Source organism: Zonotrichia leucophrys, chromosome 1 (genome assembly GCF_028769735.1).
Source record: "Zonotrichia leucophrys gambelii isolate GWCS_2022_RI chromosome 1, RI_Zleu_2.0, whole genome shotgun sequence".
Taxonomy (NCBI): domain Eukaryota; kingdom Metazoa; phylum Chordata; class Aves; order Passeriformes; family Passerellidae; genus Zonotrichia; species Zonotrichia leucophrys.
Window position 1 is genome coordinate 63,433,708 of NC_088169.1, and position 27,519 is coordinate 63,461,226.

Here is a 27,519-nt window from a genome sequence, read left to right on the forward strand (position 1 = left end):
GAATGCTGTCAGGCCATGCTCGTGCTGAGGGACAAGCAGAGCACTGGCAAACACCACTTGGTGTGACACAGGTGACATCCTGTCACAACAGCTGTACTCTCTCCATGACCACTTGGAATTCCTCACTTGAGCTTGCTCTGTAGGAAGGTGGGGATTGATAAGCACAGAATAGCAGCATTCAAATGAGCTCTTGAACAATACGGTGTGCTTGATTCAACAAATAAACAGTAATTTTAATTGCTTACAGAGTTCAAGTCTGCTGCCCTTCTAGGCCTAGAAACATCACCAGAACTTGAGGGCCACTCAGCCTGAAAAAAAACCCACCTAAACCAAAAATGCATTAACAAGCTCTGTTATTAAACACAGTAAGAACGATAAGGATGGTCCATACATACCTTCTGAAGGGTTACAGCCACTTAAGGATGACTTAGTGTAAAAAGTCAGATCTACAGAGTGAACCACTGAGGTCTAAAATTAGTGCCTACAAAGAAATCTGTGACCTTCTGAAATCAAGAGCACAGGTATTTTGTCAGGCACAGTGAAATCAGCAAGATTCATTGTAGAGGGTAAGTTGGGTTTTGGCTTTATTTGTTGTTTTATTGGGTTTTCCTTTGTTGTTTTGATGAAGTTTTTTAAATGAAGCAACTTAAGATGCTGTATGTAACACAGAAAGCTTGTAATGTTCTTCAAAATCTAAAGTTTGCTAGTGAAGAGGTACAAAAAAGTAATTTTATTATATGTGGTTTAAATTTAGACAATAATTAAAAGCAAAATCCCACCCAGCTTTCCCTTCCCCCTCTGAGGGAACCAACATAATCTGAAGTCACTGAAGAGTGGAATTATTTCCATTAAGCATTATAAACAGTGCTTGAACAGATTCCACAAAGTACACATTACAACTTCTATTAAAATATACCCAAATATAGAGATTTACTTCAAATTAGTTTTCCTAGTAACTCCTTTCTTCAAAGTGACTTGCAGAGGCTTTGAAGATACATCATTTTTGCACACTTGAAGCACTGGATACACTTGGTTAATTACACACAGCAAATGGCCAATTCATTCACAATCATGCAAATGCAGCAAGAAATAACCATGCCATTTGCTCCTCTATAATCCCAGGGAGTTAATGATTGAAGTGACATCATTCAGTGGCTCAGGCCAGACTATTTTCCAACCCCAGACAGTAAATTGGAGGTACGAGCAGGCGGTGCTAGAACGGAGATTTCCTAGGCTGGAAAGGCAAGTGCGGAACAGCGGCCGGAATCCTTCACACACTGCAGCATTCCCTCTCTGCCTGAATCCTGAGCTGGATCCACCATCCAGGTTTGGTAAATGCAAGTGAGTATTTTGCTTGACATGTTTACAAGTTTGCTCTTGAGCACTGAAAACATTTGTTTTCACTGTGGCCTTTCAGGTTCTGTGGTGGAAGAGACCACTAAACACTTGCCTGGACCCACACAGTTACATTGTAGCTGGAAAAAGAACCCCACAAACACCGCGACTTACGGCCTCATTCTTTCAGTTCTTAAAGGCTCCACATTTACTGGCTTTAGCAATAAATTCCTTTAGCAGGGGACCATCCATTTGCCAAAATGCTGTGGTTTGTGTCACTTCTGTCAAATGATTGACACAAAACTTAAAGCAGAATTCCTCTAAGTCCTAAAGAGGTGGGAAAAAACAAAAAGAAAAAATGTTATCTTTGCTTTCAATCACAGAAAATATCACTGAGGCACAAATGCCTATTTATGTTTTATTTTTGCAGCAAATTGGACAAACACACCCAGTGGCTCTGTGTTTTCCCCCCAACAGTCACTATGTAAATGCAACAGAAAATAATGATTCTACCCACATATGTCACTATGTAAATGCAGCTACAAGAGGAAGTAACCAAAATTTGTTTCTCACTAAATAGCAGCAGTCACAAAAACCAGCTGTTCTGAGCAATATATATTTTAAATTCTCACACTTTGTTTCATCTGCATTCTCTGACAACTTTGAAACTCCAATGTAAATAGGAGAGATCTCGGGGTAATGATGTATAACCAAGATTGTGGATAAAGAAAATTCAGGTCTTTTCTTTCACAATATGAACAAATCTATTATTTTTAAGGTTGCTTGACTTCCTTCCTGTTTCTTGAAGGGCTTAGCTAGATCGTTCCAGTTCCAGGCTCAGGGTATCCTGACTGGACAGTTTATACAGCAAAGATTGGCAGGAGGTCCTTCTGTGCATTAGAAACAACCTCCGCTACAAAGTACTTCACAGGGCTCCTGAATGTGATTCAAATGCAGTAGTGGAGCACAGTGCAGCACAGCAATCCTTGCAGAAAGTGGGCTCTGGATATTTGAGTTTACTTGGAAGTGACTCCCATGTAATAATTAGAAAAGCCTCACAACCAACATTGCACCCTGGTGATGTCAGACAGAGAGGATGCCTTAAAGAGCACCAAAAAAAGGCACAGTCCTTGTCAGTGCAAGGTTCCCCACAGAACACTTCCCACTCAGATTATTTCCAGCTCCTCCTTTGAGGAGGAAATCTACTCTGTGGTGCAGATCTAAGCTGCTCTAAGGAGGATGCTGCAGCCCTGACAGAAAAGGGCAACTGCCCACACTGTTCTGGTTTCTTTATCAGATCTTTGCAGGACTCTGTATGTAAGAACACGCTCTTCCTTGGCTGCTCAGCAGGCTGGGCACTGCAGGAAGGCAAAACAAACTCTCTAAGCCCCATGATGTAGGAAAGACTGAATAATAGTCATGTTTTCTCTTAAGGTCAATACTGAAACTAGAACAACTGTGTGTGCCAGTGCCAGTTCTTGACATAACAGTAATATAAAAATATATCCTGGCCAAAAACCAGGCATTCTGAAGCTGCAGATCTTGACTTGTGTGGCATCTGTGCAACAAAAAAAGACAAGCTTATTAGAACTGAACACTGACAGTTGTGGTATTTTTTAATAACAAAATTAACTAGCATTTTAAAGAAAATTACATCATACACATTACAATATTTTGCACTGCTTTATTAAAAACTTCATATTCCAAGTCAATGCAACAAAAGCACACAATAAACAGAATTATTGTAGTATTAGTAACTCTGGAAAAATCTAAAGTTCTGTTTAAAAAGAAAGGCTGAGTTTCATTTGCAGATGGATGAGTTCCCAGCAAACTACTTAATATAGACTTAGGTGAATAAAGGCACAAGGTGCAGCTAAGGATTATTTTAAAAGCTACAAGAAGCTAGCCCTGACCTAAAAGAAACTGCAGGAGTTTCATGTCATGGAGGTATTTTAAATTAGTGAAGCAGCTTCTTTGAAGTGTTGTCTTCCAGCACACCCCCCCTGAAAGAACTCCATCAGCCAAGCAATTGCAAGCCCCCTGCCAGCACTGCAGCATGTAAACCCAACTTCTGTTAAAGCCCAACCCCTCAGCATCACCATTCTCTCCTGGAAGCAGCACTGAAGCCTATGGTTCCACCTTTACTTAGCTAGGGAGTTACAGCTGTGGCAGAGTAACTGGATTCCTTACAGCCCTTACAAGCAGAATCAACCACACACCTAAGACCCATCCTGCAAACCATTTCTGGAGGCTAAAAGATGGGAATCTTCCTAATTTTTATGAACTTCTATCAAAGACATCACTATTCACAGTAGATCAGAAGCCAGGACAGACACTAACAGCCTTGGGTTAAGGTCTGTCAAGCAAGCATCACACCTCAAGGCTCTGAAATAAGTTAGGGCAAGCTGCATGCCAGCTGCTGGAAATCAAGTACAAGAAAAAGCAATAAGTTGATTTACTGAGTACCAAAAAACTGCTTTGTAAGCACAAGCAGCAAGTTCAAAACCAACCAATTGTAAAGTTGCCAATGCAATGCACAGATACTACTGAACACAAGCAGCCGAAGCAAGCCCAGGAATACTTCCTGATTAGTTCCTAAAGCAGCATGTTAGGGATCAAGGAGTGAAGTCAGACATTCCACAGTGAGGAGGTTTCACTCCCCTCTTCAAACACTGTTGCTCTGTCTTCAACATTTATAAGGCCCCTGAAGCAGTTCCTATCCTGACACTCATCAGCATACTCTGAAAACTGGAAGCGTATTTGTACCTAACAAAACAAAAAAGCTAAAAAAAACCCACCCCACCAACCAAAAAAAAAAAATCCCAAATGCAACCTACCACCATGTCATCACACACAACACACAGCCTTACAAATCAGTAACTTAAGGCTTAGCCTGCTTTTCATTATGTTACTTTTTGTTTAAACCCTCCCCTTGTTTCACACTTAGTGTTTCCTTCCTCAGAAATATCTGCATACTAGTTCACCTTCCCAGTACTGGTTTATAGGGAAAAATGAAAATAAAAAATGAGATACAAAAACTGTATTTGCCATGAGAGGTAAGTCCAACATTCTCAAATTTTGAAAATGGCAAATAGAATTAAATGAAAGTAAGAGAGAGCTTATATGAAAATGTAACCAGCTGCTTTTCTCCAGAGTTTAAGTCAGGAGGCAGCCACCCATTTAAGAGAATGAACTTTAGAAGTTTACCTCTGCATCATATCTGACAGCAGCAGAGAGCAATGAAAATGCATTTTCCACAGTAATTCCTCTCTTGATAATGTGCTGACACAGTTTTTTCAGTCTGTTTTCACAGTATGAAGTCGCCAAGTCCAAGAGCCCTGCAATTAAAACATCATGGTATCAGTCAGTTGTAAAATTATCTCTGCTCTTGTAACATCTGTTTCTGCTCCTGCAAAGCTCTGTCTCTTATAATGTGCTTTTTCCAAGTAGTTACTATTCAGAAAAAGCAGATTAAAGGCAAAGAAGGGCTTTTTATTACCTCATTCTGCACTCCTGTTAATGTCTGTAATTATGAAGGCTGTCCTACTAACTTGCATATCTAGTGGCAGGCACCATAGCATGAGTAAAAAACTATTATCAACAAATGGGCTTGAATTCAGCTTGCTGTAATTCCTCTGCAGTCCAAGTTTCCTCCCCACTAGATCTACCGAGATTCTTTGATCCTATGCCAAACAGTAACTGACTCAAATTAGTAAAACATGCAAGTATTTTCACCCAGAGAAATAGTTCCTCTCCCAACCTTGACCAAACTGCTCATAGGTTACTTCTAAATATACATTATTTTTGCTGTAGTTAAGTTTGCTACAACAGCATTTTAATTAATCACCAGCAAAACACATTCTAGGCTAGACCAGCAGCCTGTATTTGGTCACGTGTACTGCAAGCCCTGTGCCAGTTGTTCTGGCTCTGCCTCCTGGCCCACGAGCAGTACCTATTGCATCTTCAGGGGGGAGGTCAACGCTGTCCGTGTACAAGTACTCGAGGAAGGCACGATACACAGGGTAGGAAAACTGGTCAATTTCTATCACCTCCTTCATATCCTCGTTCCAGTATGACTGGAACATGGTTCTGAAGTGTTCACACCTAGGAGACAGAGACATCATCTGCAATACCTATTACACACACACAAATGTTACATTACAGTCCCCCCCGAAACACATATTTGGGGCACTCTACAATACTCACAAATATTTCACCATGCCCCATCGGGGTCAGCAGTCCACATTTTGATTCCTAACACTGCAGCCTTCATTATGCATTTAAATAAAACTCTTCTTTTGCCCATGCTACAGAAACATCTGTGTATACACTGCAACCAGACCAACTTAACAGAATTTATTATTTCAGGAAAAGCAGGCTCAGTGAAAAATTAATGTGGACCTCCTTTTACAATCACTTCATTTAAAGTTATTATGGATACATAGATACTATCTACTACAGGTTTTGGGGTCCCTCCTTCCCTCTTACTGTTTTTTGCCCCTTTGATGATATCCTAAGCTTGTTCTGTACAAATACGAGCTGTGAAACACAACCACTACCTGATTTTCAGCACAGCTTTGTGGACATGGATGTACTTTCCATCCACACGGAACTTCAGGTCTGAGGTTTCTGGGCTGTCAAACTCTTTCTTCAGAGACTCTGCTACTGTTAAAAAGTCTTCATGCTCTACAGAAACAATTTCAAAACAAACAAACAAAATGAGATGTTAAGAGCATCTTAAATGGAACATACTGATCACTAATTAAAGCTAGCAACATAACCAAGAGTTATCAAGGAAAACAGATCTGTGTCAGGGATCCACTGGCTTAAGCAGAAAAATGGGAAGGATTAATTAATCCAATAGCATTTCCTTTTGGGAAGGGCTGCTCCACAACAGCTACAAGCAGCAATGGTCAGCACTTCCCATTCCATCCCATGGCACAGAGGCAGCACAGCACTAAGGGAAGTACCTGGAGAACTCTGGCTCCATGTGGGCACTACCCACAAGATTCCCAGCCTCCAGGCCGCTCAGTGCTGGTGCTGGCTCAGCTCAGCTCTGCCCCTGACCTGCAGAGTGCTGCTAATGGGAGTCTGCAACACCCCTGAGATCCCTGGGGAAGGGGCCTGCAGCACTCCAGCCACACTGACACCGTGTGGGCTGGGCCTAAAAAGGAAACAGGTCAGCACATGGTCACCTTTCTGTGCTGGCAGATTGGATACAGCCTGCAGGCTGAGGAGGTCCTTGCCAGGGCTCATTAACATGAGCTATCACTGACACCAATTACTCAGTTTATCAGTCAGTTATAACAACACAAAATCCAGCAGCAGTGCTGCTCAAGGTACAACCAAGGACACAGAACCTCAGCAACTCTGGAAGTGGATTAAAGCAGAAATACCACAGCTTTCTCTATTGAGGCCTGCAGCACTGCTCTCATGGAGGTCCCACTCTGTCTCCAGAAATCATACAGGAGATGCAGTACAAGCTGTCTGAGGCCTCTGAAATTTCAGAAAACCTAATTTAACCCACCATTTTGATGCATCTTAGATGTGTGTTCCAAAGCAAGTGGCTTCTAAGTAGTGAAGCATGGAAAAGGAAAACAAATGGATTTCTACTAAATGGAATGCAATTCCACAGGACTGCATAGAGCTCATCCATATACAATCTGCACACCACTCTTCACTGTTAGGGACACTAAATTATTTTGCATTTAAGAAGAAATACTGCTGGAACAAACTACTCAGAAGTGGCAAGCCATGCCTGTACTACACAAGAGCTTGCACTCCTCTGACTTACATGAATCACCCACAGAAACTGCATCTCCTCTGGCCCAACTAAGCCGTGCTCCAATCCCTCTCCATTTGCTCATGTGATCTTTTTTTTGCTAGGTCATGAGCTTAGCTTAAGCTATGCAGATCAACTTTCACTCCAAATACTTTCAGTCCTGCAAATTTTTATTTTACCACAGCCAATCCTGAGTGGCTGATTCATTTTTTTGGCAGGGACACTGTAACTGTAAGAACAATAACCTTTACACAGAGTTAGCTCTCCCTAAGAAAACAAAACAACACCAAAAAACCCAAGCAAACAAACAAACAACAAAACCATAAGAAAAAAGAAGTGTTTACTCCTATGTGATTAAAACAGGTGGGAAAGGAAAACACATATGGAAAATAGAGATTTTAAAATGCTGACAGAACTAATTATTTTGATTTAAATATTCAGTAAGATTGCCAGACTAAGTGGGGAAGAATCCCCAAAGGCTAAGAGGAATTAAAGTGCAGGTAACAGAGGTCAAACACCTGGCTATACTAAGTCTGGGAAAACCTCATAAAAACAAGGGACATGAAAGCAGGGAGAGATGTCATTTAAACAGCTCTCACTATTAGCAAAAGGCAACAGACAGGACAACCAGGAGACCTCCACAAGTGTGGAGGCAAGGGAGAGCAAGACCAGCACATATTGCAGAGGATTAGAGAACGGAGAAAGTGACAAATGGGATAAAAGCAGACTTAGATTTACCCAGGAGCAGACAGCTCGAAGTTAATCTTCTCTCTCTTGAGCATCTCTACTCAGTTCTCCCCTACAGGTGAGATGCTGTTACCTGGACCTCTACAAATAACATGCTAAATGAGAAGTTACCACAGAGAAGCTGGGTTAGGACAAGCCAAAGGCAACAGTAAAGTCTGAGAGACTTAACTGGAGAGAGGATGTGATCCATGGCTCCCCAAAAACAATTCCATACAGGGACTAACAAAATTAGGGTCTGTTGTCAATAGATTAGATGTCCTAAGAGATCTTGAGAACTAAGGCAGCAGATGTAAGATGAAACATCCTTATTTTTTTGAACATGAAAACACCTTTATGTTTTCCAGGAAGTGCAAGCTAAGCCCTTTATATTCTATTTGGGTTCAAATAAGAATTAGCAGCATGTGGATCAAAGAAAATAAAGAAAAAAGGTTTGAGCTTATTTGTTGGACACAAAGACAGCACCCCACAGAGTAATCCAAGGCAGTATAAGAAGAGAGTTCCAACAGAAAAGCAATTCTATAAAAGAGTCTTGTTTCACAGGGACTACTATTTACAAGTCTGCCCATCTTTAAGGATAGTCTAAATATACTTGAGATAAATCATCTCATGAAATGAAAACTTGGAATTCTGTTACTTTCAAAACAAGAAAACACAGGGGAGAGATTTGCTCCTAGAAGGGCAAACACTAATGAGGGGAAAGCTACAGGCAACACTTAAAATCCAAAGTTGTTAGATACCAAAAAAAAAACAAGCCTCAGGAGTAATCTTCCAAGCAGGAATAGTTTTAAGAGGAAAAAATCCCCAAAGTTTTGTTGAATGACTCAGGATTCCTTCCTGGACCTGGAGTTCAAACAACACAAACATAAGAAATACCCTGTGAAAAATGCATATTTTGTGATTGGCTTTTTGCAAATATTAAAATGAATATTATATGTATTACGTTAGAAAGTTATGCTGTATTAATTCTCTTAAGTAGTGTGTTAAATATAGTTTTAGATTATAAAAAATGTTAAAATAGAAACTATACTAAGTAAGATACTTTTTTTAAAGAAAGGACTTGCAGCGAGATAGCAGGCACAGGACACCTAAATCTTTCAGAGAAAGGGAATTTATTGCTCTCTTATCAGAAGAAATGAACTTCTTCCTGCCTCAATCAGCCCTGAAGATGCCGTTAGGATTAAGAGGAAGAAGTTGACACTGACCAGACAGAATCTTGTGTTTGAATGGAATTTATACATCATGTATGAGATGTATGAATATGCAACAGGCTATTGCTTTTAAGGGTTAATCCTCTGCTAATGTGTGTCCTTTTTCAGGCTTATTTTGCCCAGACAAAGGTACCCGGACGTCCGTAACTCTTTGTTCTTATTGTCTCATATTGTCCTAATTCAGTTTGTCCTAATTATTATTATTCTCATTATATTACTATTTTTATAACCATTTTATTACTATTAAACTTTTAAAATTTTAAAAACAAGTGATTGGCGTTTTTCACACACAATATTCATGCTGCAATGGTAAAACAGGATAGGCTTTGGATGTACACTGGCAAACAACCTTGTTACCCTTACCCTGGATCCCCAGCTGCTGAAATAGCAGAAGGAAGCAGAAGGAAGAAACAACTCGCCACTGAGCTGCCAAGCTTCCCTCCTTGAAACAGGAGAAGCAGCGTGCTGCACCAACCACGAAGGGACACGGGGACAGCGGGAGCGGGAGCTCACCTACGGAGAGCAGGCGCCACATGACGGCGGGCGTGGCGAAGCAGGCGAACACGTCGTCGGTGCAGGCGAAGTGGGTGAGGTGCGGGACGGCGACGGACTGGCCCCGGCACTGCCCCCACATGTACACCTGGCCGCTCTGCGTCTTGGCCGCCGACGTGTGCGCCGAGTGGCAGGCGGCGATCTCCACCACCCTGCGGGCACAAGGAACACCGTGAGGCGCCCGCAGCACTTCCCAAAGGCCGCACCAAAACAGCGGCCAAACAAACTACGCAGCAACATCCCCGTACTTGGGGTTTTGTCCTGCAGAAATGCGATATTGCTTGAACGGGAATTAAAAAAATCCCACAATTAAATTTGCAGATTGTAGATTTTATTGTAATCAGATGTTGCTTTTGCTATGTCCTTCTTATCAACTGACTTTCCTCCTATTTTTTCATAACTATGGAAAAGGGGATAAAGAAAAAACAAGCTTTGTTTTTCCCCCTTAAAACCAACACACATCAGAAACTTATTCTCAAGAAGAAATTTCTTCTACCTTCTTTTAACTTGATTTTTGTAGGTTGACAGAGCTGTGACCTACTACTGCCTGTACTTCAGACTTCTTATTTTGCTGTACAGCTTACTTCTCTCAGCACTGAAATTCAGCATGAAACACAGCGCTTCATTTGAGGGGAACAAATTCTTTAAGAGCTATGGTTGTTTTTAAATAAAGTCTACATAGTCTTTTCACCCACTTCACACAGCTTTTTAAAATACTAAAGCTGCTGATGCTCACTTATCTATCCTGTTTTCCTGTTGCTCAGGCAATCCCTAGATTCTTATCTGAAACACTGCAAGAACTGAGAAGGAATACAATTCCAATTAAAACACCACAAAGACATTGCCAGAGTTTCTGTGCATGTGACAAGTAAAACAGGGAGGGTTCCCAAGTTCAAAATAAAAGCTATGCTTTCCTGTTTTTTCTCTGTGGTAAAAAACACATCAGAGGATTTCATGCTTTTGTGCCAGAAACCCATCAACCAGGACAAACAAATATCCTTCCAAGCAATCTAAGAATACACACACAAAAATGTGTATTCCTTTACAGAACAATGCCCATGAAGAGTTCGATTTTTAAGCAAAAAAAAAGTTTTAGCACAACGTTCATATTTAAAGTGCAAAAATTATTTCAAGACAAAACTCAAAGAATTTATATCACTTTCAATGTTCGTATCAATTTCTGGCAGAAAGAAAACTGATTGGTTGTTTTACACTACTGTCAACTTATGAACCTCTATGCAATACCTCTGCAAGACACACCATAGAGTATTTATTTTAGAGACAACTTTCTTTTTGTCACAACTATCAAGCTAAACTACTTCCCTCTCCAAACCTTCTTTTCTCAGCAGAACAGATTCTTCTTTTTACAGACTATACAGCACTTCAGCAGTACCAAAGCACACCTGTGGTACACATTCTTATAGCACATGTACAGGTTAACGTGATAACCATGCATTTAACACCAAAATTCAGGAGGATGACCTTCACAGCTGTTCCTCTGAACACAATGAAGTCTAAACACTCCTTACATCTGTATGTGCAATATTTTTCAAGACAGCATCAAATGAAACCTCCTAAGTAACTGCTGCCAGCATTAAACATAAATGACAAAAGAATTACATAAACTAAAAGATCAGGAGCAGCAGTAATGTGCTTCATGGGAAATGACAGCTCACCCACTTTTAGCACCGTTTCCAAGGGAGCCAAGTCAAGCAGGATGAGTAAGTTCAAGTGACTTATCTCTCCTTTAGATCCCAAGCAGAAGTTCTATGGTACTTCCCCCTCCTTCATCCACTGAACAAATGCCAGCTTTATTATAACCCCATGCTTGGGTTCACATACAGTTCTAAATGCAACAGTTCTCCTTAGTTTACTCATGAAATAAATCACTAACTAAACAAAGTTGATCTATCTGCAAATGTACACATTTCTCTTGCACTGCTTTTTACAGAATATTTCCTTTTCCTTCGCAGAAAAACCAGCCCCACTTCAGTGGTTTTTACTGTGATAGTTCCTTTCTTCTTTCTCTGACCCCCATCTTTAAGCTCTTAAACACTCTCAATACTGTGAAGCTTTAAATTTACAACAAAAAATAGGAATGCCTTCCCAAATGGGGGAGAAAAACAAAGCAGAAGTGTTTCCTAGTTAAGAGGAGACTGCAAATTAAGAGATCTAGAGACCACGACAAGGTACATTAATGTGCCCAGAAAACACACAAGGGGCCAGAGAATGGGACTGAGGCCCACATTTGTAGGTGAGCAGCCAAAGAGCCAGCCCCAAATATGAGGATGATGGAAGGGTGATGAAAGAGGGCTGACAAGGGTTAATTTCATTCTTTTATGAGTCCAGGAAACTAAAAAAACTACAAACTACTAACTGGTACAAGTAATAAATGAGTGCTAACTGTCCTTTAGCTCAAGCAACCTTGCAAATTGAGTTCTATTTTCATGGTGGACTATTTTAAACCTTTCAAAAATTGTTTTTCTCCACATGTCACTTCTTGCAAAGGTGGCGTTTCCTTTCTCCTCACTTTCTTTTTCTATTTTTTTTTAAATGTAGGCCTCAATTCATGGCTTGGGTTATTGAAAATTTCATAGCTCCAGTTTTAAGCAATGGAACAATATACAGAATAGCATAACACTTATTCCTTCATTGTCTTTCAGTATCAGGTAAATGCAAAGTATATTTTGTTCAATAACCATTAAAGACAGTAAAAAGCACTCAGTGATCATTGTAAACAATAAGTTACCATCCTTTCCCATATTTTTTTTTAACATCAGCAACAGAAAAACAACCCACCAAGCCCTACACATGCATGCTTCCACTGCTGGAGACCACATAACACATGCTCAGACTTTATCAACCCAGAAAGAGCTCGAGCAAGATTACCTTTCTTTTTCCATCATGATCTGCACAGGGCTGAGCTGGTTACTTTTATTGCCAGTCCCCAGCTGCCCGTAAGTGTTAGCTCCCCAGGCATAGAGCAAGCCCTCATCTGTTAGTGCTAGAGTGTGCGCATAGCCACAGGCAATCTGTAAGTAAATGTAACAGCGTTACTGCTGAACCAAACACAAGGAGACACAAAATATCACACACATTACCCCGGCTAGCTCATGGTAGGTATCTCAGGCACTCTGCACCCAGCACCACAATGTGGTACTGCTCAGTACTGGCAGCTAACACAAGGTATGCTGGCTGTGGGTACTGCCAAAGTCCCAGCTTCATTAATTGCATTGGCTGCTCCCAAGTAACTTACTGCACACTGGACAAGTCTCCCTAGATGCTACCTGCCTTCTTTGCACATGAGGAACACAGAACTACTTCATCACATCTTGCAGTGCTCTGAGAGTATTTCAGAGCTGGATTATTCTGAATACAGTATGAGTACTCTGTACTGAGGAGAGCTGCAGTTCAACAGCCAACAACCCTTCAACCCAACTTACCACATTCAACTCTACAGAACCTTCCCAAAAACCCAGGAAATCCCAAATTTTAGTTTAATTCCTAGCTAGGAAAAAAAAAACCCAACCCAAATCCAAACAAACCAAACTAAATCCAATCGCCAAACAATCAAACCCACCCCCACGTCTCATCTTTCCTCTCCCCTTGCTTCTAAAAGACTAATTAGAACACTTAGAACAAATTTGAACCTCTGATTCACCTTGTCTTTAACTAAAACATTTCATTTAGCTTTGTAACAAGTATGCAATTTGTATCAACTGCACAACTCACTAGTAGTTACAGTAGCTAACTTTAAACCTTTCCAAGCATTTACGGAAGCAAGTATTTCACAGCTTACTTGCACGTTGTATAAGCAAAATACAATTCAGTGTAGCTAAAAAACATTCAGCATTGGAAGTAGTGAAATCGAGCAGCAGGTGTAATACTCCAAGGAGAGGTTTCCAGCAGAAGGCAGCAGCAGGAATGCACGTTCCCTTCCACGCTGGGCATACCTGGAGCACACAGACGCTGTGCAGCGCTGCCACCCTGCACGGGGTCAGCTGGTTCCCGTTGTTCCCCAGCCCCAGCTGCCCATTGCCATTGTAGCCCCAGCCATAAACCTGAGTGCACAAGGAAAACAAAATTAAGCCACTCTTCACCAGGAGTACACAGCACTTAAGACTTAGTATCAAGCACAAGCCAAGAAAAGTATTTATAAAAAAATTGTGTGCTATTTGAAGAGCAATACAGAGAAGAGAAAGATATTAAGTAAACTGCAATGACTTACTGCACTCAACTTCTCCACCCTGCATTTACCTTTTAAAGAAGCTTAAAAACACGTCTTTGAAGTACTAGGAACTTGGCAATAAACTTGCACTACACCAAAATCTCTTCCATAGCATCAACACTTTTGACTTTTACGCCATCCTTTCCCTTATTACTTTTCCTTTTTTTTTTTTTTAACTTATTCTGATGAACTGATCACTTTAAATGGAAGCCCCCAATTTATCTCTAATTTTTCCTTTAGTTTTGTTACAGTGGACACACCATGGCACACATAAGGACAATGAAAACCCATCTCAGCCTCAGGGACTTGGCAGTCCATCCATTCACAAGGAGATACTACTCTCTGTTTGGTGAAATGAAGTAAAATAGAGGTCAGTTCATCCTAAAAGCAAGACAGCACCATAAACTTATGTCAAATGGAACAGTTTCACAATGGGAGGGCAGTGTTCAAAAGAATGCTTCGGGTTTGTTGCCGGTAATTAAGCAATGTGTTTAAAAAACAGGATCAGCCAAAGCATCCTTGCAGAAAAATTAACTGTTTGATTGTGCACGCTTTAAAGTAATAAACTGACTAATTTAATGAATTAATTTAACACAATTTATATTAAGCAATCTCTTGCAACATGAAGACAGACTTAGTTAATACAACTGTTCAAATTCTTGCAGTTGCAGACTCCGTAAGAATTGTGTTCCAACACAGTCTCTGCCACAAGAAGGAATATTGAAAAATTGCATCTCCAGTGACTTGCAGTGTTTTCCTGCAGCTGGCTCACAGAAGTTGCCAGGTTACCTCTGTCAATAACAGCCCTAACCTGAGCACTCTGCCAGCATTTCTCCACATTCAGACACCAGCTTGGTGGGCTCAGGTGACAGAATGAGGGAAGGCAGCAGCAGCACTTACCTCACCATTGTTTACTACAGCCATGGAGGAGGTCTGGCCACAAGCAATGCCAACCACAATTTTGCCCTGCAAGCAGTTGGAAACTCTGCGAGGAGTTGGCTGGTTGGCTGTAGATCCAGATCCAACTTGACCACAGTTATTGTAGCCCCAAGCGTACAGCTGTCCATAAAAACAAACAAACAAAGCCACACAGTTTAAAGCTTAATAAGAGTAATGATAGCAATAGATAATCTTCCCACAGGCAGCCCCAGATTGGGTAAGATATCCTACTTAACTAGCTAAAATGCTTAAAGTTCGTTTTCATGAATGAAAATTATAAACAGCTTTAGGACTCATTTAGCAAATAGGAATATAGCACTTCTCCAGCTTATTACAAAAGAATAGCATCTGCCTAAAACAGAAAACAAAAGAAATATATTTCTGTATTAAATACAAGTCAGACTGTAAGAAAAAGAGGATAGTGATTGTCTTTATAATTTCATTATGTTGAAAAAGGAATGCAAGCCAGATCATCATCTGTTTCCCAGACACACTTTAACTCCCTAGTTTAGAGCTATGTAGTTTTCTTCAAAGAACTCTAAGCCAGGTTTATTGCTGGACACTCATCATACCTCTTGTGCATCTTTCAAGAGCTGTGAAAGAGCAGGGTTTTGTCAGTTCGTGTTTCACAGCAGCATTAACAAAAAAAAAAATCCACAATTTCTGTCAGTTTAAAGTTTCTTGTGGCAAGCTAGTACTAATACAAGCAAAAATATGAGTTCCTGTTATCTGAAAGTCAGGAAGACGGGGAAGTAGTTTGGTATAAAAAAATATAACACTGTGGTTTTGGTGTCTCCAATTTTATCACACGTATACATGCCCACAGTTTGGAGTAAAATTGTTTCTGAGGGTTCATTCTCTGGTGCCTCATCCAGTTCAAAAGTCTGGCCTCTTGGAAACACCTTCCACACACATGCTTGGCAGTACAAGCACACTAACAGGTACCCTTGTGAGGAGCCCACACATCCTTTGGTGCCAGAAGCTGTCTGTTTACTGCAACTCCAAACCAAGAGTCATTAAAAGTCATTAAAAACTAACACCTCCATCAGCACCAAAACAAAACTCCAATCAAAGACAAGAACAAAAGATCCCCCACCAATACAACTCATATACAATGAATAACATGAACAAAAGAAAGAATCAGTCCTTTGCTTTTTGTTACTTTTAAATGCTGGATCTTTGATTCCTACTGAATATTTGAAGACACCTTATAAAATACTTTAATTTCAATAACAGCAAATATTTAGGTAGAGAATCTCAAAAAGTAGATCAAAATGCCAAAGGACATGCCAGAGAAGCATGAATGTCTGTATTCCTTTAATTCTATGACTAAAATACTTCTTTTTAAAATTTGCACTGCATTAAAATTGCACTGAACTGTGGGATCTCAGCACCTCAGGACTGAGGTGCCGAGTCACCGAGACCACCCTTGGGGGGCTCGGGAGTCCTGGAATGTTGCCAGAAGTGTCTGGTGGCTGGACTTTGATCCTACACAGGAGACGACACCTGTATGAGGATAGGAGGACTTCACCGGGGTGAATGGTGAAGGGATTAGTTAATTAGAGGGTGAAACACAGAGTTCAGGATTTCTGTACAGGGGGGTTTAGAGAAGTAAGATGGAAAAATTGGGGCTGTCCTGTCCTTCTTCTTCTTCTCCTCCATCTTCTGTAGTGATGGTGGCACTTTGGGATTGGTCATTACTAAAAGTGCACTGGTCAATAAGGGTGAAAGGTATTGGGGAAAAATGATAAATATTGTATATGTAACTTTGAGTATAAAGATAGGTGACCGCCCCAGAGGGCAGGGAGTGTGCTCATGGCTGGCTGCTGAGCAGACCTCTGTCGGGCCGAGAGAAAATCTTTTAGATAAACAATTAATAAACACCGAGACCGAGAAAAGAACTGAAGCCTCTTCTCGTCCTTTGAAGCGCGGGCTGCCCCAAGGCCACCCCGGGCCTTTCCAGGCCATCCAAACAGCCGCAAATCCGACACTGAACCATACCAACCAGTTATGCCAGGTATTTCCACAAATACTTCCAACTTCAATGTCCCCCTGAGGCTTCAGGTTTATTAGGACACAAGGGGGCTGGCAGCCAAATGTTTCTATAAAGCTGCTTAACACATTTTGCTGCTTTCAGGCACTCAGCTCTGGTAAAAGCTCAGAGCACAAACCAAGTTACTGCAAGGCACACCAGGGATGGATTTAAAGTACATTAACGAGCCACGCTGGCAAGCCAGCTGCAAACACCAGCCTCGTGGTCAACACAAAGAAATTTCCCTGCTTCCACTGGGATTTGGAGCGTGTCACAAGAAACAGCATGGCCTGCACAGGCAGCTGCCACACAGCAGCTGGCACCTCCAGTGTAAGCAATGTGTGAATGTCCTCTCCTCCCTGCATGCTCACCAAGTCTTACACTTTAACCCAGCCAAACATGACAGCACAAAATCCTTCCTAAGTGTAGGCTCTTCTTTCAGATAAAACACAGAGCACTTAACCCAATCTCTCTTTCCTACCCTTAAAATACTCGGTGTTACTGTTGCACTATTATTCCATACTGGGCCACAACACAGACATGCTCAGATTACCAGGATGAGAAGAGCTGTAGTTTCCCTTTTCACTGTCAAAAGGGTTTAAAATTAGAGCTTTTCTTTTGTTAGTGCACAGCTGAAACCAGATTTTCCACTGTGCATACATTGGTCAAATCTGCATAACTGGAAACTAATTGGATGTGTTTCCCACAACACATAGCCTGAAGCCTGAAACAAACAGCATGAGGCAGACTTGGATATAAACCAAGTGCCCTTTCATTAGCTACACAACAAAGTATTCAGAGGTGTGCAGAGCAACATTCTTCTGCAGTACCAGTGTGGAAATGCAAGACATTTCTACAAGAAATTCTAACCCAGTAAATACAAATTCAACACACCCCCTAACTAAGAGAACTGCAAGCAAATAAATAACATTTTGCACCTCGCAGACCATTATTTCACCTCTAAGTGGCACATCTGCACATCTTTCTAGTCTCACCCCTGTGAGAGACACAAAAGTTTACTAAGTTGTATTTCCCTTGTTCTGGGAACAAGGCTCTGGGGTTCCTTTTTTTCTTTTTTTTTTTCTGGCAGGGGCGTTAGTAATTTGGTTTTGGGGTTTTTTTTGTTGTTGTTTTCAAGTCTGCTCTGAAGAAAAGCACACCCTATTTTGAGATAGCAAGAGAAAAGGTTATATTTGTAATTACACTGTAGAAACAGAAGTTTGAACTGCAAGGTCACATCCACTATTTACTTCAAGAAGGAGATTAAGAGATTTGAACAGGTTTCAACTTACATCTCCATCCAATGAGAGCGCCATGGAATGATGAGAGCCACAAGCTACTTCCACCACTTTCTTTATTAAGAGGTTTGTGCAAACTTGAAGAGGAGTAATGCCCTGATTGGTTGTGCCATTTCCAAGTTGGCTGTAACCATTATGTCCCCAAGCATATACTTCACCATCTGCAAAAATATTTGTGATGAAAATCACTAAAAACTCCAGGGAGGTTAAGACAGAATTTTAAGAAATTATCAAATACCAACAGGAAATTGAAATTAACAAACTATTAGAAAAATCATCTGTATGCTATAAAATTATATACTTTGTTTTATATTCATACATCACAGCATATCCTCTAGATTGTGGAAATACATGGAAGTGCACAGGTAAGACAAAGTACATCATAAGTGACAGTGTAAAATGCTACAACCTCAGCAAGTAGAAATGGAAACTTTAGCAATTACAAAATCCATTTACTTCCACTTAGGACCAACAAGAACCTCTTAGTGTACATTAGCCAGTTAACAAGTTAATACAATTACACTACAATCCATTCCTGTTAAATGCAAGTTTAGCTTAAAATCTGTAACTTATGTTTCTATACTAAATGTTAATTTTCTACCTTCAGTACAAAGAACAACATGGGGTCCACTTCCATAACTGAGACTGGAGATCTTCTTTCCACATAAGGCTTCCAATTTCCTTGGTAATATGGTGCTCTGATTATCTCCAGTTCCCAAACAATTACTGCAATTCAGTCCAAAAACAAATACCTGAAAAACAAAAGAATACTCACTTCAAATGTTTTATACTCAGGTATGCACAGATGTGTAATGCTCAGTCTTCATTAACTAGGGACATTGTTTCACCTTGGACCTCCAGGGGCCAGAGACATCCCACATGGAAATTAATAACCTCAAGAGGCTGCAGAAGGGCACTTTGGATGTTAACTGAATTATTCAGATTCATACAGTCCTGGAATTTAGGCTTTTTATTTTCAGGAACTGCACCCTAAGAAGTCTGAAATTGTGAAAAGTGGAAGCCACCACCTTCTTTTAAAAGCAGTTTGTAAACAGCAAATAAAGCATAAGCACGTAAAGAGCTGTACTGCGGGAAGCTCATCCTACAGGCACTATTGATAGGACTTTGGGGAAAAAATCCTTTTCTACACAGTCTTACCAGAAACCTTCTCATTACTACATCCCAGAACACCAGTCTCATTTTCTTTCAGCAGCACTATGCTATGCTAACTCATTATGAGTTTCTCAATCGTTAAGATCTAGAGATAATCTTTCACGGTATTTTTTACTTAGCAAGCCATAACCTCGTTTTCTATCTTCATACCTGTCTGCACTTCAATTCTTTTAAATTCTGCCTGTCTTCCAAAGAGCATATAATCTATCGTGGCCTTTGCCATGTGAAAGTTTTCTAAACTGTCCATTTATATTGTGCCCACACAAAACTTTTAAAAAAAATCAAATGTCATATCACCACATTTTAGACTTCACATAATGCTTTTGAGAAGCTATTCATCTACAACACTGTGAAAGCAGGTACTTGTGGCAGCTGACCTCGTCATTGTGCGTGATGTAAATGGCTTCGTTGGCCGACGTGCCGAACACGCACGCTTTGCGAATGGAAGCGATTTCTTGGGGGGAAAGCAAGGTGAATATTGGCCACTTGCCTACATCCACCATGATGCTGCTGTGTGTCATGGCACCTCTACAAGCAAGAGGACATTGCTGGAATAAAAACAAAACACAAGCAAAAAGCTTATTAAAAAGAGTATTTTGCGCGTTCATTAACAGACAGTAACAGAAATTCCTTTATGTGGAGAAAAGACAGGTAGCTCTGAAAGTAAATATCCTATTCTGTATGAAATATGGAATTGTATTTCCATGTATTTAGGTGAGAAAAAAACTAGTCACTGGAAAAACAAATTGTTTTCTTAACAGGGTATTTAACTAAACATCTGCTCTTTAACAAGCAAACTTATTAAAAATTTGTGATCTAGCAAATATCCACTGGTGGCAGAGTGGAATTACAAGGGAATTTTCAAAGGGGATTTCAGCAGCAATTCCAATTTATAAAATTTTCACTTGTGAATTTTTTTGGTAATCTCACAAGTTACAAATACCACGTAAGCAAGCAGTTGATGTATATGTGAAACATGCAAATAAAAATAAGGCTGGAGCTGTTATGAACATGACCCAAATCTGCCATCTCTTGTGTAATCAAAAGCTGTTATGATCAAAAAATATTTGTGAGAGCAGGAAAGCATGGGCTTGTGCAATTAGGCAGCAAAACACATCAGAGAACAGCAATTAAGTAAAATTGCCATAATCTGTTCCTTAGAAACCAGGTGGATCACATTAACAGCTGGAAACATGACAGGCTATAGAGATGTTTGCCAATGAAAACAAACATACAGAACCCATTCTTCCCCAGGGCTCCCTCCTCCCAGTTTCCCCAGGATGAGTGCAGCAGCTCAGGAGCAAAGCTGACAGCACAGACACCCAGAGCTCGTCGAGGCACTCAACCCTGCACATCACATCGCTCACACCCTGAAGGGACTCTGCTGCTCACAATCCATGATCCATGCCCAGGGCCATCAGCAACTTCTGTGAAATGTGGAGAGCATTAGGTGAAGAACTCCACAGAATGTCAGTGACAAGACAAATCACCATAAAACAAAAAAACAAGCAGGCAGGGAATTGTTCCACGAGTAAGAATTGCAGTCTCTACCCAGATGCCATCCTCTCATCAACACTTAGTTCTTTTTCATCTTTTGCTTCAGTGCAACCCAATCACCCTATTCTTTGCTGGGCTGCTTTCAAGTCAGGCTGCCTCTTGATGGTGCCTGGGGACCAGGTATGGGTAACAGTGAGAACACAGCCTCTCCACTCTTCTGATGCTTGTTCTCAAACCATGCTGACAACCAAGCCTGGGCTTCAGAAAGCCATTTCACAACAGCAGTCAACTGTTATGCAGTGCAGATGTTTCTTGGAAGAAGGGGATTTTAAAAAGGTAGCAATAACAACAATTTAAAAATTAATTTTGAGAAACACAGACATTACTGTGGAATAAGGTCCATTAAAAAAAATACCCTAACACAAAACCCAGGCAGGGTTGCTTCCTTATTAGATTTCATAACTTTGATCCAATAAACCCCGCTCTGCTCTACAGGCACCTCCCTTACTAAGAGCCTGACCTAACTCTCCATTTCACATTTGAAGCACGTCTTGAAAACACCTGAAATCTCCAGATGGCAAATGCATAATAGATTTATTTGTAGAATAGTTTTTTGGGGTTTTTTTGGTTTTTTTAGAAGTCTACCTGATGGCAAGGCATAGCACATTCTACACAGCTAAGCAGGTTTGGATGCATTTAAACCTTAATTTCTAGTCCAGTTACAAGCCCAGGCTAGTTAGCTGCCAAGATTTGTCACCTCACCTTGGCAAGTCTCTTAACATATGACACTATCAATCAATTAAATCAAGGCAGCAATTACTTCTTTTGAGCAGAGCAAGGAAGTGTCCCTTCTGACTTCACCTATTTAACTTGCCTCACTCAATACACAACTGCCAAAGCACAAACGTGTCAACCTGGATTTTAAAAAAACTATTTTCTTCACTGAAGTAATTTTCAACACAACCTGTGAAGACAGGAAGACAAGGTGTTATTTTGGCAGAGAATATGCTAGCCAATTGACAAGTTTGACAGCGCCCAGAGAACCTATTCTACCCTACAAGTAGTAAGTGCAATGTGTGTTGGATCTGTGCACTAGGTCTCCAACCCATTTGGCTTCTTTCTCTTTGGCTCTGTATGAACTCAGCTAATCACTGCTCTGACAAAACCTTTCCAAGCACTTCCAAACCTTATGCAAGTTATGCTGCACTTCCCACACCTCACAGCTCAACCTGACATCTTATCACACTAATACTGAGAGATAAAAGCTTTCAAGCACATGAGACTGCCCAAATGGGAGATATAAGCAATTAACTCCATCCCCAGGTGAAGATCCTTACAATTGTTAGCAGGTGTTAACATTGCTTTTCCCAAAACCAGGCTGTATATTTTCAGCCATTTCAGCTGTTACTACAATTCTACAGTTATTTCAGAGGTTTTCCTCAAAAGGTGCTTAAGGACAATTCATCTGCCACTGGCAAGTTTGTTTCTTTAATAAATCTCAATCCTGAACTCTATCCAGGATTTAGGAACCAATGAAGGTTCACAAAAATCCTTAAACCAAACAAACAACAAAAAAACATTCTCTTGCCTTTTATGTAATATGTGCTGTTTCTCCTCAAGGACACACTTTTCCCTGCTCTTGAAATATTAACTGCTGTCTTTAGAGTCTGCTATTTGCTGGAGTATCTATCATCACTGGCTTTCACCATTTCTACGGCAGCAACAGCAGATGTTTTCCTATATCCTTTTGTCTGAGAGAGAAATTACACACAAACCTGAAAGTTCTGGGCTTTATACACTGACTACTGTTTCTTAACTGTAATTGTGCATAGAAAGCTGATTTAACTATTTATTGTTCATTTTCCACAGAAAACAAATGCTCCACCTAGGCAGAAGCACCACCTTTTTCTCTCTAAAAACAGATTCCTTAACAACCCCAGCCAATTTCCTAGTTGTCCAATAAAAAAATAAAAGTTCTGGCAGTCACAGGAAGGAAAAAAACAAAACTACAAGTGAGGAAAAAAAGTATTTGAGAAATCTACTTTTAAATGTAGGACTGTAAATTGAGGTATCAGTAAAGTTACTCAGTATTATCAAAACTGAAACCAAATTGATTCTAGGATCCTGTAGGACATACTGCACACTTCCCAAAGGAGCAGATGCTCTGTGATACCGTGACTGACCCCTCACACCAACCACGCTCATGCTTCATCCCCGTGCAGCATTTGCCCGAATCTGGTGGGGACAGTGGGAAGTTTCTTCTGGGCAAATCCTTGCAATGGAAGGCTGATGATCCAGGAGACTCCAGACATGGCACCACAAGCAGGAGCACAAAGAAACCCAGCGTCCTTCCCTCACCCTTCCTGCAGAGTGTCGCTCCCACACCTAAGGTTATTTACTTTCCTGCTGCATCACACACCGTGCAAGGGCTGCCCCTCAGCTGAGGAGTTTGTAAGTGCAAATGTAGCAGATGGAGCCCCAAGCAGCCAAGGCACTTTAACCTGCACGCCAATAGCTCTCTCAATATATTGGCTTCAGGCTATTGCTCTGATCCCGTGTGCAACAAGGCAGCAGCAGCAGCTCTGAGGAGTATCCGTCATATAGCAACGCCCGGATCTTAAGTTAATTGCAATTAAAAACCTTATGAGTATAAAACCCCTGAGCTTAAACTAGTTGCCCAAACTGCTTTTAGAAACACTGCGTGCCTCCTCCCAGCTGTTAATTTCTGCTGCATGATGCAGAGATAGACAATTATACAACACAAAGCTTTACTTTGCTGCAAAATGAACCAGCAGAGGGAGTTTATATCAACAACACCTCTCTTCACAGCTCTGACATCTCCAAAATGATCAGCAACCTCAGTATCCAAACAGAAACAGAGATCACTCCTTGAATTTCACTCAGGCTAAAAATAAGCAAAAAAGGGGGACTTGTAAAAGAAAAGAAACTGAACGGGCCACATATTGTGATGAAAAAGAAACTGACCTCAGGGTAAGCACCAACATTAAGGGAAAAACATCTACATCTGCTCACAGTTTTAAAAAGCCACACACTTTTGGAGTCACAGGCACCTCAAAAATTCTGTGTTAATCTGCTGCCTACACATTCATCTCCTCAGTAATTTGCTTACTAAATAAAAAGCCTGCAAGCCGATTCACAGCGGCACATGAAAGACAAACATGAATCCTGCCTTAAAAACAAAAAAGGCAGCGTTTACAAAATGCTTTGTTAAAATGATTTTAGATACTGTTCTACCGAGTTTATAGTTCAGCTAAATAAAACCACGCTGGATACAACAATAGCCTAACACAACATCCTACCGGGAAAACAGTACCAATTGTCCTCGGGACAAAAAAAGCTACAGTTAACTCCTCAAAGATTATCCCCTTATTTGCAAAGGCCGCTGGAACACAATCGCACGTTTGTTTGTTTCACTCCCTCCTTAGGCTCCAATGCTGCAGATGATTCCAGCTAAGCAGACCTACTCCTGCACAGAAACACTGCAGGCTCAGGCCTTCATTTCTCCTAATTGTCTTTGGGAATTATGAAGAGCAGTGAGAACACAAAAGCTGGGATATCTGGCTTTAGAACAACGCAGAGTGACTGGCACACTAAATCCCTTCTTAATTTGAAGTACACCTTAACCAAGGGAGAATCAAATCCTCCACATCACGCCGATCTTCCCCCAGTGTACATTTGCTTTTTTTGATTTCATATCTTGGCACTGAGAAAGAACAGTGAAACCATATACTATCATTATATTAGCAATACTATTGATGTTAAGTAGATGTATGAACCAAGGGATGCTACTGAGGCATTCTCCCTGCCAATGAAGAGACCTGCACACCCTGAAAAAGCGTGCCTTAACTTACTTTCCTTGGACCTTACAGGAAGCAAAATTTCTATGGCAGAACTCATGTGCTCCGAACCTCTACACAATTTATTTTCAGATGTCCTTAATGAGCCACACAGGGGAGGAAAGAACTACTGATCCAAGGGCTCCTGTTTGGTTTGAGCAACCAGCTGTGAGAGATAAGCAAGCAAAAAGCACCATCGTACACGTGAATGCTACAGAACATGACTGGTTTAGCCACAGGAAACCACCCTTATGAGGATGACAGTCATCCACCCACCATAACAAACCTCCAATTACAAAACTGTAATTACAACCACACTTTGCCTTAGTTTCTTTTTTTTTTTTTTCCCTACGCTAAACCATTAGTGCAACTTATCAAATCCATTCACTGAGGACGTCGTCTAAAGCAATGCCTGTCTTCCAATCTGACATATGGAGAGATAAGCATTCAAGGGGAAACATTCATATTAAGACACTAAAGAATGAATGCACCTTTCCAAACAGCTTCTAAAGTTTCTCCTAAAATACCCTGTGCTCCGAGCACATTTCCATTTATGATTCCTTGTACCCTTTTCTCTTGATCCCACCCCTTGTCGGAACGATTTAAGCCCATTTTACCTTCCGTAGAGGACAGCACAAACGGGTCACTTGAACTTTCTAAATCAGAACCCTGCAAGTTCCTTATAAAACGAGTAAATATTCCTTTAGCGTTCATTTACAAGAGTTTCCTAAACTGAAACTCTGCCAGTTCCTTTAAAAACAAAACAAAGCAAATCCCCCTTCAGTTTAGAAGAAGCGCGTTAAAAACCCGAACAAACGCTGTAACTATTCATAGAAAGCCGGCGAGGAAAAACAAAAAGCGTTGAGTTTTTCCTGCCCCTGGGTTGTTTGTTTTTTTCCCGACCAGCCGGGTACCTCAGTCAGGCTCCAGGAAGCCGGCGACAAAAGGGAAGGATAAACCGCAACACCACGAACCAGGAAAATAAAAGAGAAAAAAATCTGTAAGACCACACAGTGTTAAGGACGTGCAGGAGAAGCCTTCCAGAGGGCTCTGGGGCAAACTGGCTGGCGGCGAAGCAGACGCGGCTGAGGGTCCCCACCCCAGCCCAGCTGCGGCGACGAGGACCCTCTCCCTCCCTCCCCTCGCTCTCCCGCTCCGCACGGGCACCGCCACCCTCGCAGCCCCGGTGCCCGCCCGCTGCCCGCGGGCGCTAGCGGGACGGCGCGGGGCGGGCGCCGCTCCTCACCCGGTGCCTGCGGCGGCTCCCGGCGAGCTCCCGGCGGGCTCCCCGCGCCCGCTCCGCCCAGCGCGGGCCCCGCGCGCCCCGCCTGCCGCCGCCGCTCGCGCTGCCCCTCACGGCCGTCGGGGCCGCGCGCGCCGCCGGCGACAGCGCACGTGACGCGGGCGGGAGGGGAGCGGGGGGGGCAGAGTTGCGCCGCATCACGTGACTCGCCGGAGGGACGCGGGAGCACGGAATGGGGGGGGGAGCCCCCCCTCCCTCTTGACCGTTCGCGCGCGCTCCGTCACATGGGCGGGTCCTCGCTCCCCATTGGACGCCGCGGGTGCGCGGGGCGCGTGACGCGGCCCCTGGTCCGCTATTCCCCCCCCAGCCCGGCCCGACCCCGCCCAGTGTGGGGCGGAGCGCGGATGGCGGGCGCAGGGCGGCTGGGAATGACCCCGGCATCATCCCGAGTCCAACCTCCGGCCGAACGGCACTGTGTCAACCAGGCCACGGCACTGAGTGCCACGCGCAGCCTTTCCTTACGCCCCTCGGGGGACGGTGACTCCACCAGCTCCTAGGGCAGCCCGTTCCAATGCCCTGTCACTTTCTGTGAAGAAATTCCCTGGCACAGCTTGAGGCTTTGTCCTGCCACTAAATCACCTGGGAGAAGATGCCGACCCCCACCTGGCCCCACCCTCCTGTCAGGGAGCCGCAGGGGGCGATGAGGTCACCCCCGAGCCGCCTTTTCTCCAGGCTGAGCGATCCCCTCAAGCCCGAGCTCCCTCAGACGCTATTCGTAATGCCTTGCTCCAAACCCTTCTCCGGAGCCCCTGCAGCCCCTCAGAGTGCTGCCCTTCCTGAGCCGATGGCCCTGTCTGCCCCACATCCTCCGGGCTCGGCCCGGCTCCCTGCCCCGCCTGGGGCTGCATCGCTGCTGGCTCTGCTGCAGCCTGCGGCCAGTAAGGCCTCAGCCCAGAGACAGGGCTGAGGCTCTGCTGACACCTCACTCAGCGACTTCTCTTCATTCAATGGTATTTAGGCAGCCTATAAACCCCTGCTAGACCTTAGCATTGGCACAGTCTTGTCCCTTCATTGTTCCAACACCTGCACATCAAGTAGGCAGGATCCAGGAAAGGAAAGATTGGAAACTGGCATTCCCAAGAGAAGTCTTTTGTTAGCACAAAGTTATTACCAGGAAATGGCTTCCTTCTTTCTCAAAATTTACTTTTTTTTTTCCCTGACAGTGGGTCAGAAGGCAGGTGGGGGTTGCAGGGAGTGGAGAGCTAATGAATCTGAAACAAAGCAGTAAAGTCAAGTCCACTGGAGGTATCAGTCTCTTTTTGAGGGGGGTCAATTTAGGAAAAAGCTAAATTCAAAGAAGAAATTATAAGAAAAGGAAAAGGGAGGGAAGGAGAGGAAAGGAAAGGAAAGGAGATGAAAGAGAAAAGAAAAGAAAAAAAGAGAGAATAAAAGAAAAAATAAAAGAAAAATCAATTTTAGTAACCCGGGGATCATGTGTGGATGGGTTGCTCTGAGAGGGAATCAGTGATGCTGAAGAAATTCTGCTCCGGAATACGAGGCAAGGAAAGCACAGTGGTAGGTCCAGGGTAGAAAGAGAATTTTCCTGCCAAGTTGCTGCTTGCTGTGCT

The 27,519-nt window shown here is 42.2% G+C and overlaps 1 protein-coding gene across 2 annotated transcripts; it reads right to left on the reverse strand.

Moving 5' to 3' along the window:
- Positions 1–707: 707 nt before the first annotated feature.
- Positions 708–26,036, reverse strand: RCBTB1 (RCC1 and BTB domain containing protein 1). 2 transcript variants are annotated; one of them, XM_064714938.1, is made up of 12 exons: positions 25,895–26,036; positions 19,672–19,842; positions 18,723–18,873; positions 18,116–18,282; positions 14,753–14,911; positions 13,578–13,685; positions 12,514–12,656; positions 9,586–9,776; positions 5,895–6,021; positions 5,288–5,439; positions 4,543–4,673; positions 708–1,662 (listed from the first exon to the last, which is right to left on the reverse strand). In XM_064714938.1, the coding sequence occupies exons 2-12, from the start codon at positions 19,813–19,815 to the stop codon at positions 1,522–1,524; spliced, it is 1,614 nt and encodes a 537-aa protein (XP_064571008.1). In that variant the 5' UTR covers positions 19,816–19,842; positions 25,895–26,036; the 3' UTR covers positions 708–1,521. The 2 variants fall into 2 exon arrangements, with proteins under 2 accessions (XP_064571008.1, XP_064571012.1); XM_064714942.1 differs by lacking the exon at positions 25,895–26,036 and adding an exon at positions 25,563–25,688.
- Positions 26,037–27,519: the final 1,483 nt, after the last annotated feature.

What these genes read in the sequence shown, in the direction of transcription:
- RCBTB1 (XM_064714938.1), bottom strand. Translation starts at nt 19,815, where the DNA reads ATGACACACAGCAGCATCATGGTGGATGTAGGCAAGTGGCCAATATTC. An exon ending in ACATCACGCACAATGACGAG is followed by an intron (nt 18,874 to 19,671) that starts GTCAGCTGCCAC and finishes TTTGTTTTTCAG; the next exon opens with GTATTTGTTTTTGGACTGAA. An exon ending in TGTTGTTCTTTGTACTGAAG is followed by an intron (nt 18,283 to 18,722) that starts GTAGAAAATTAA and finishes ATATTTTTGCAG; the next exon opens with ATGGTGAAGTATATGCTTGG.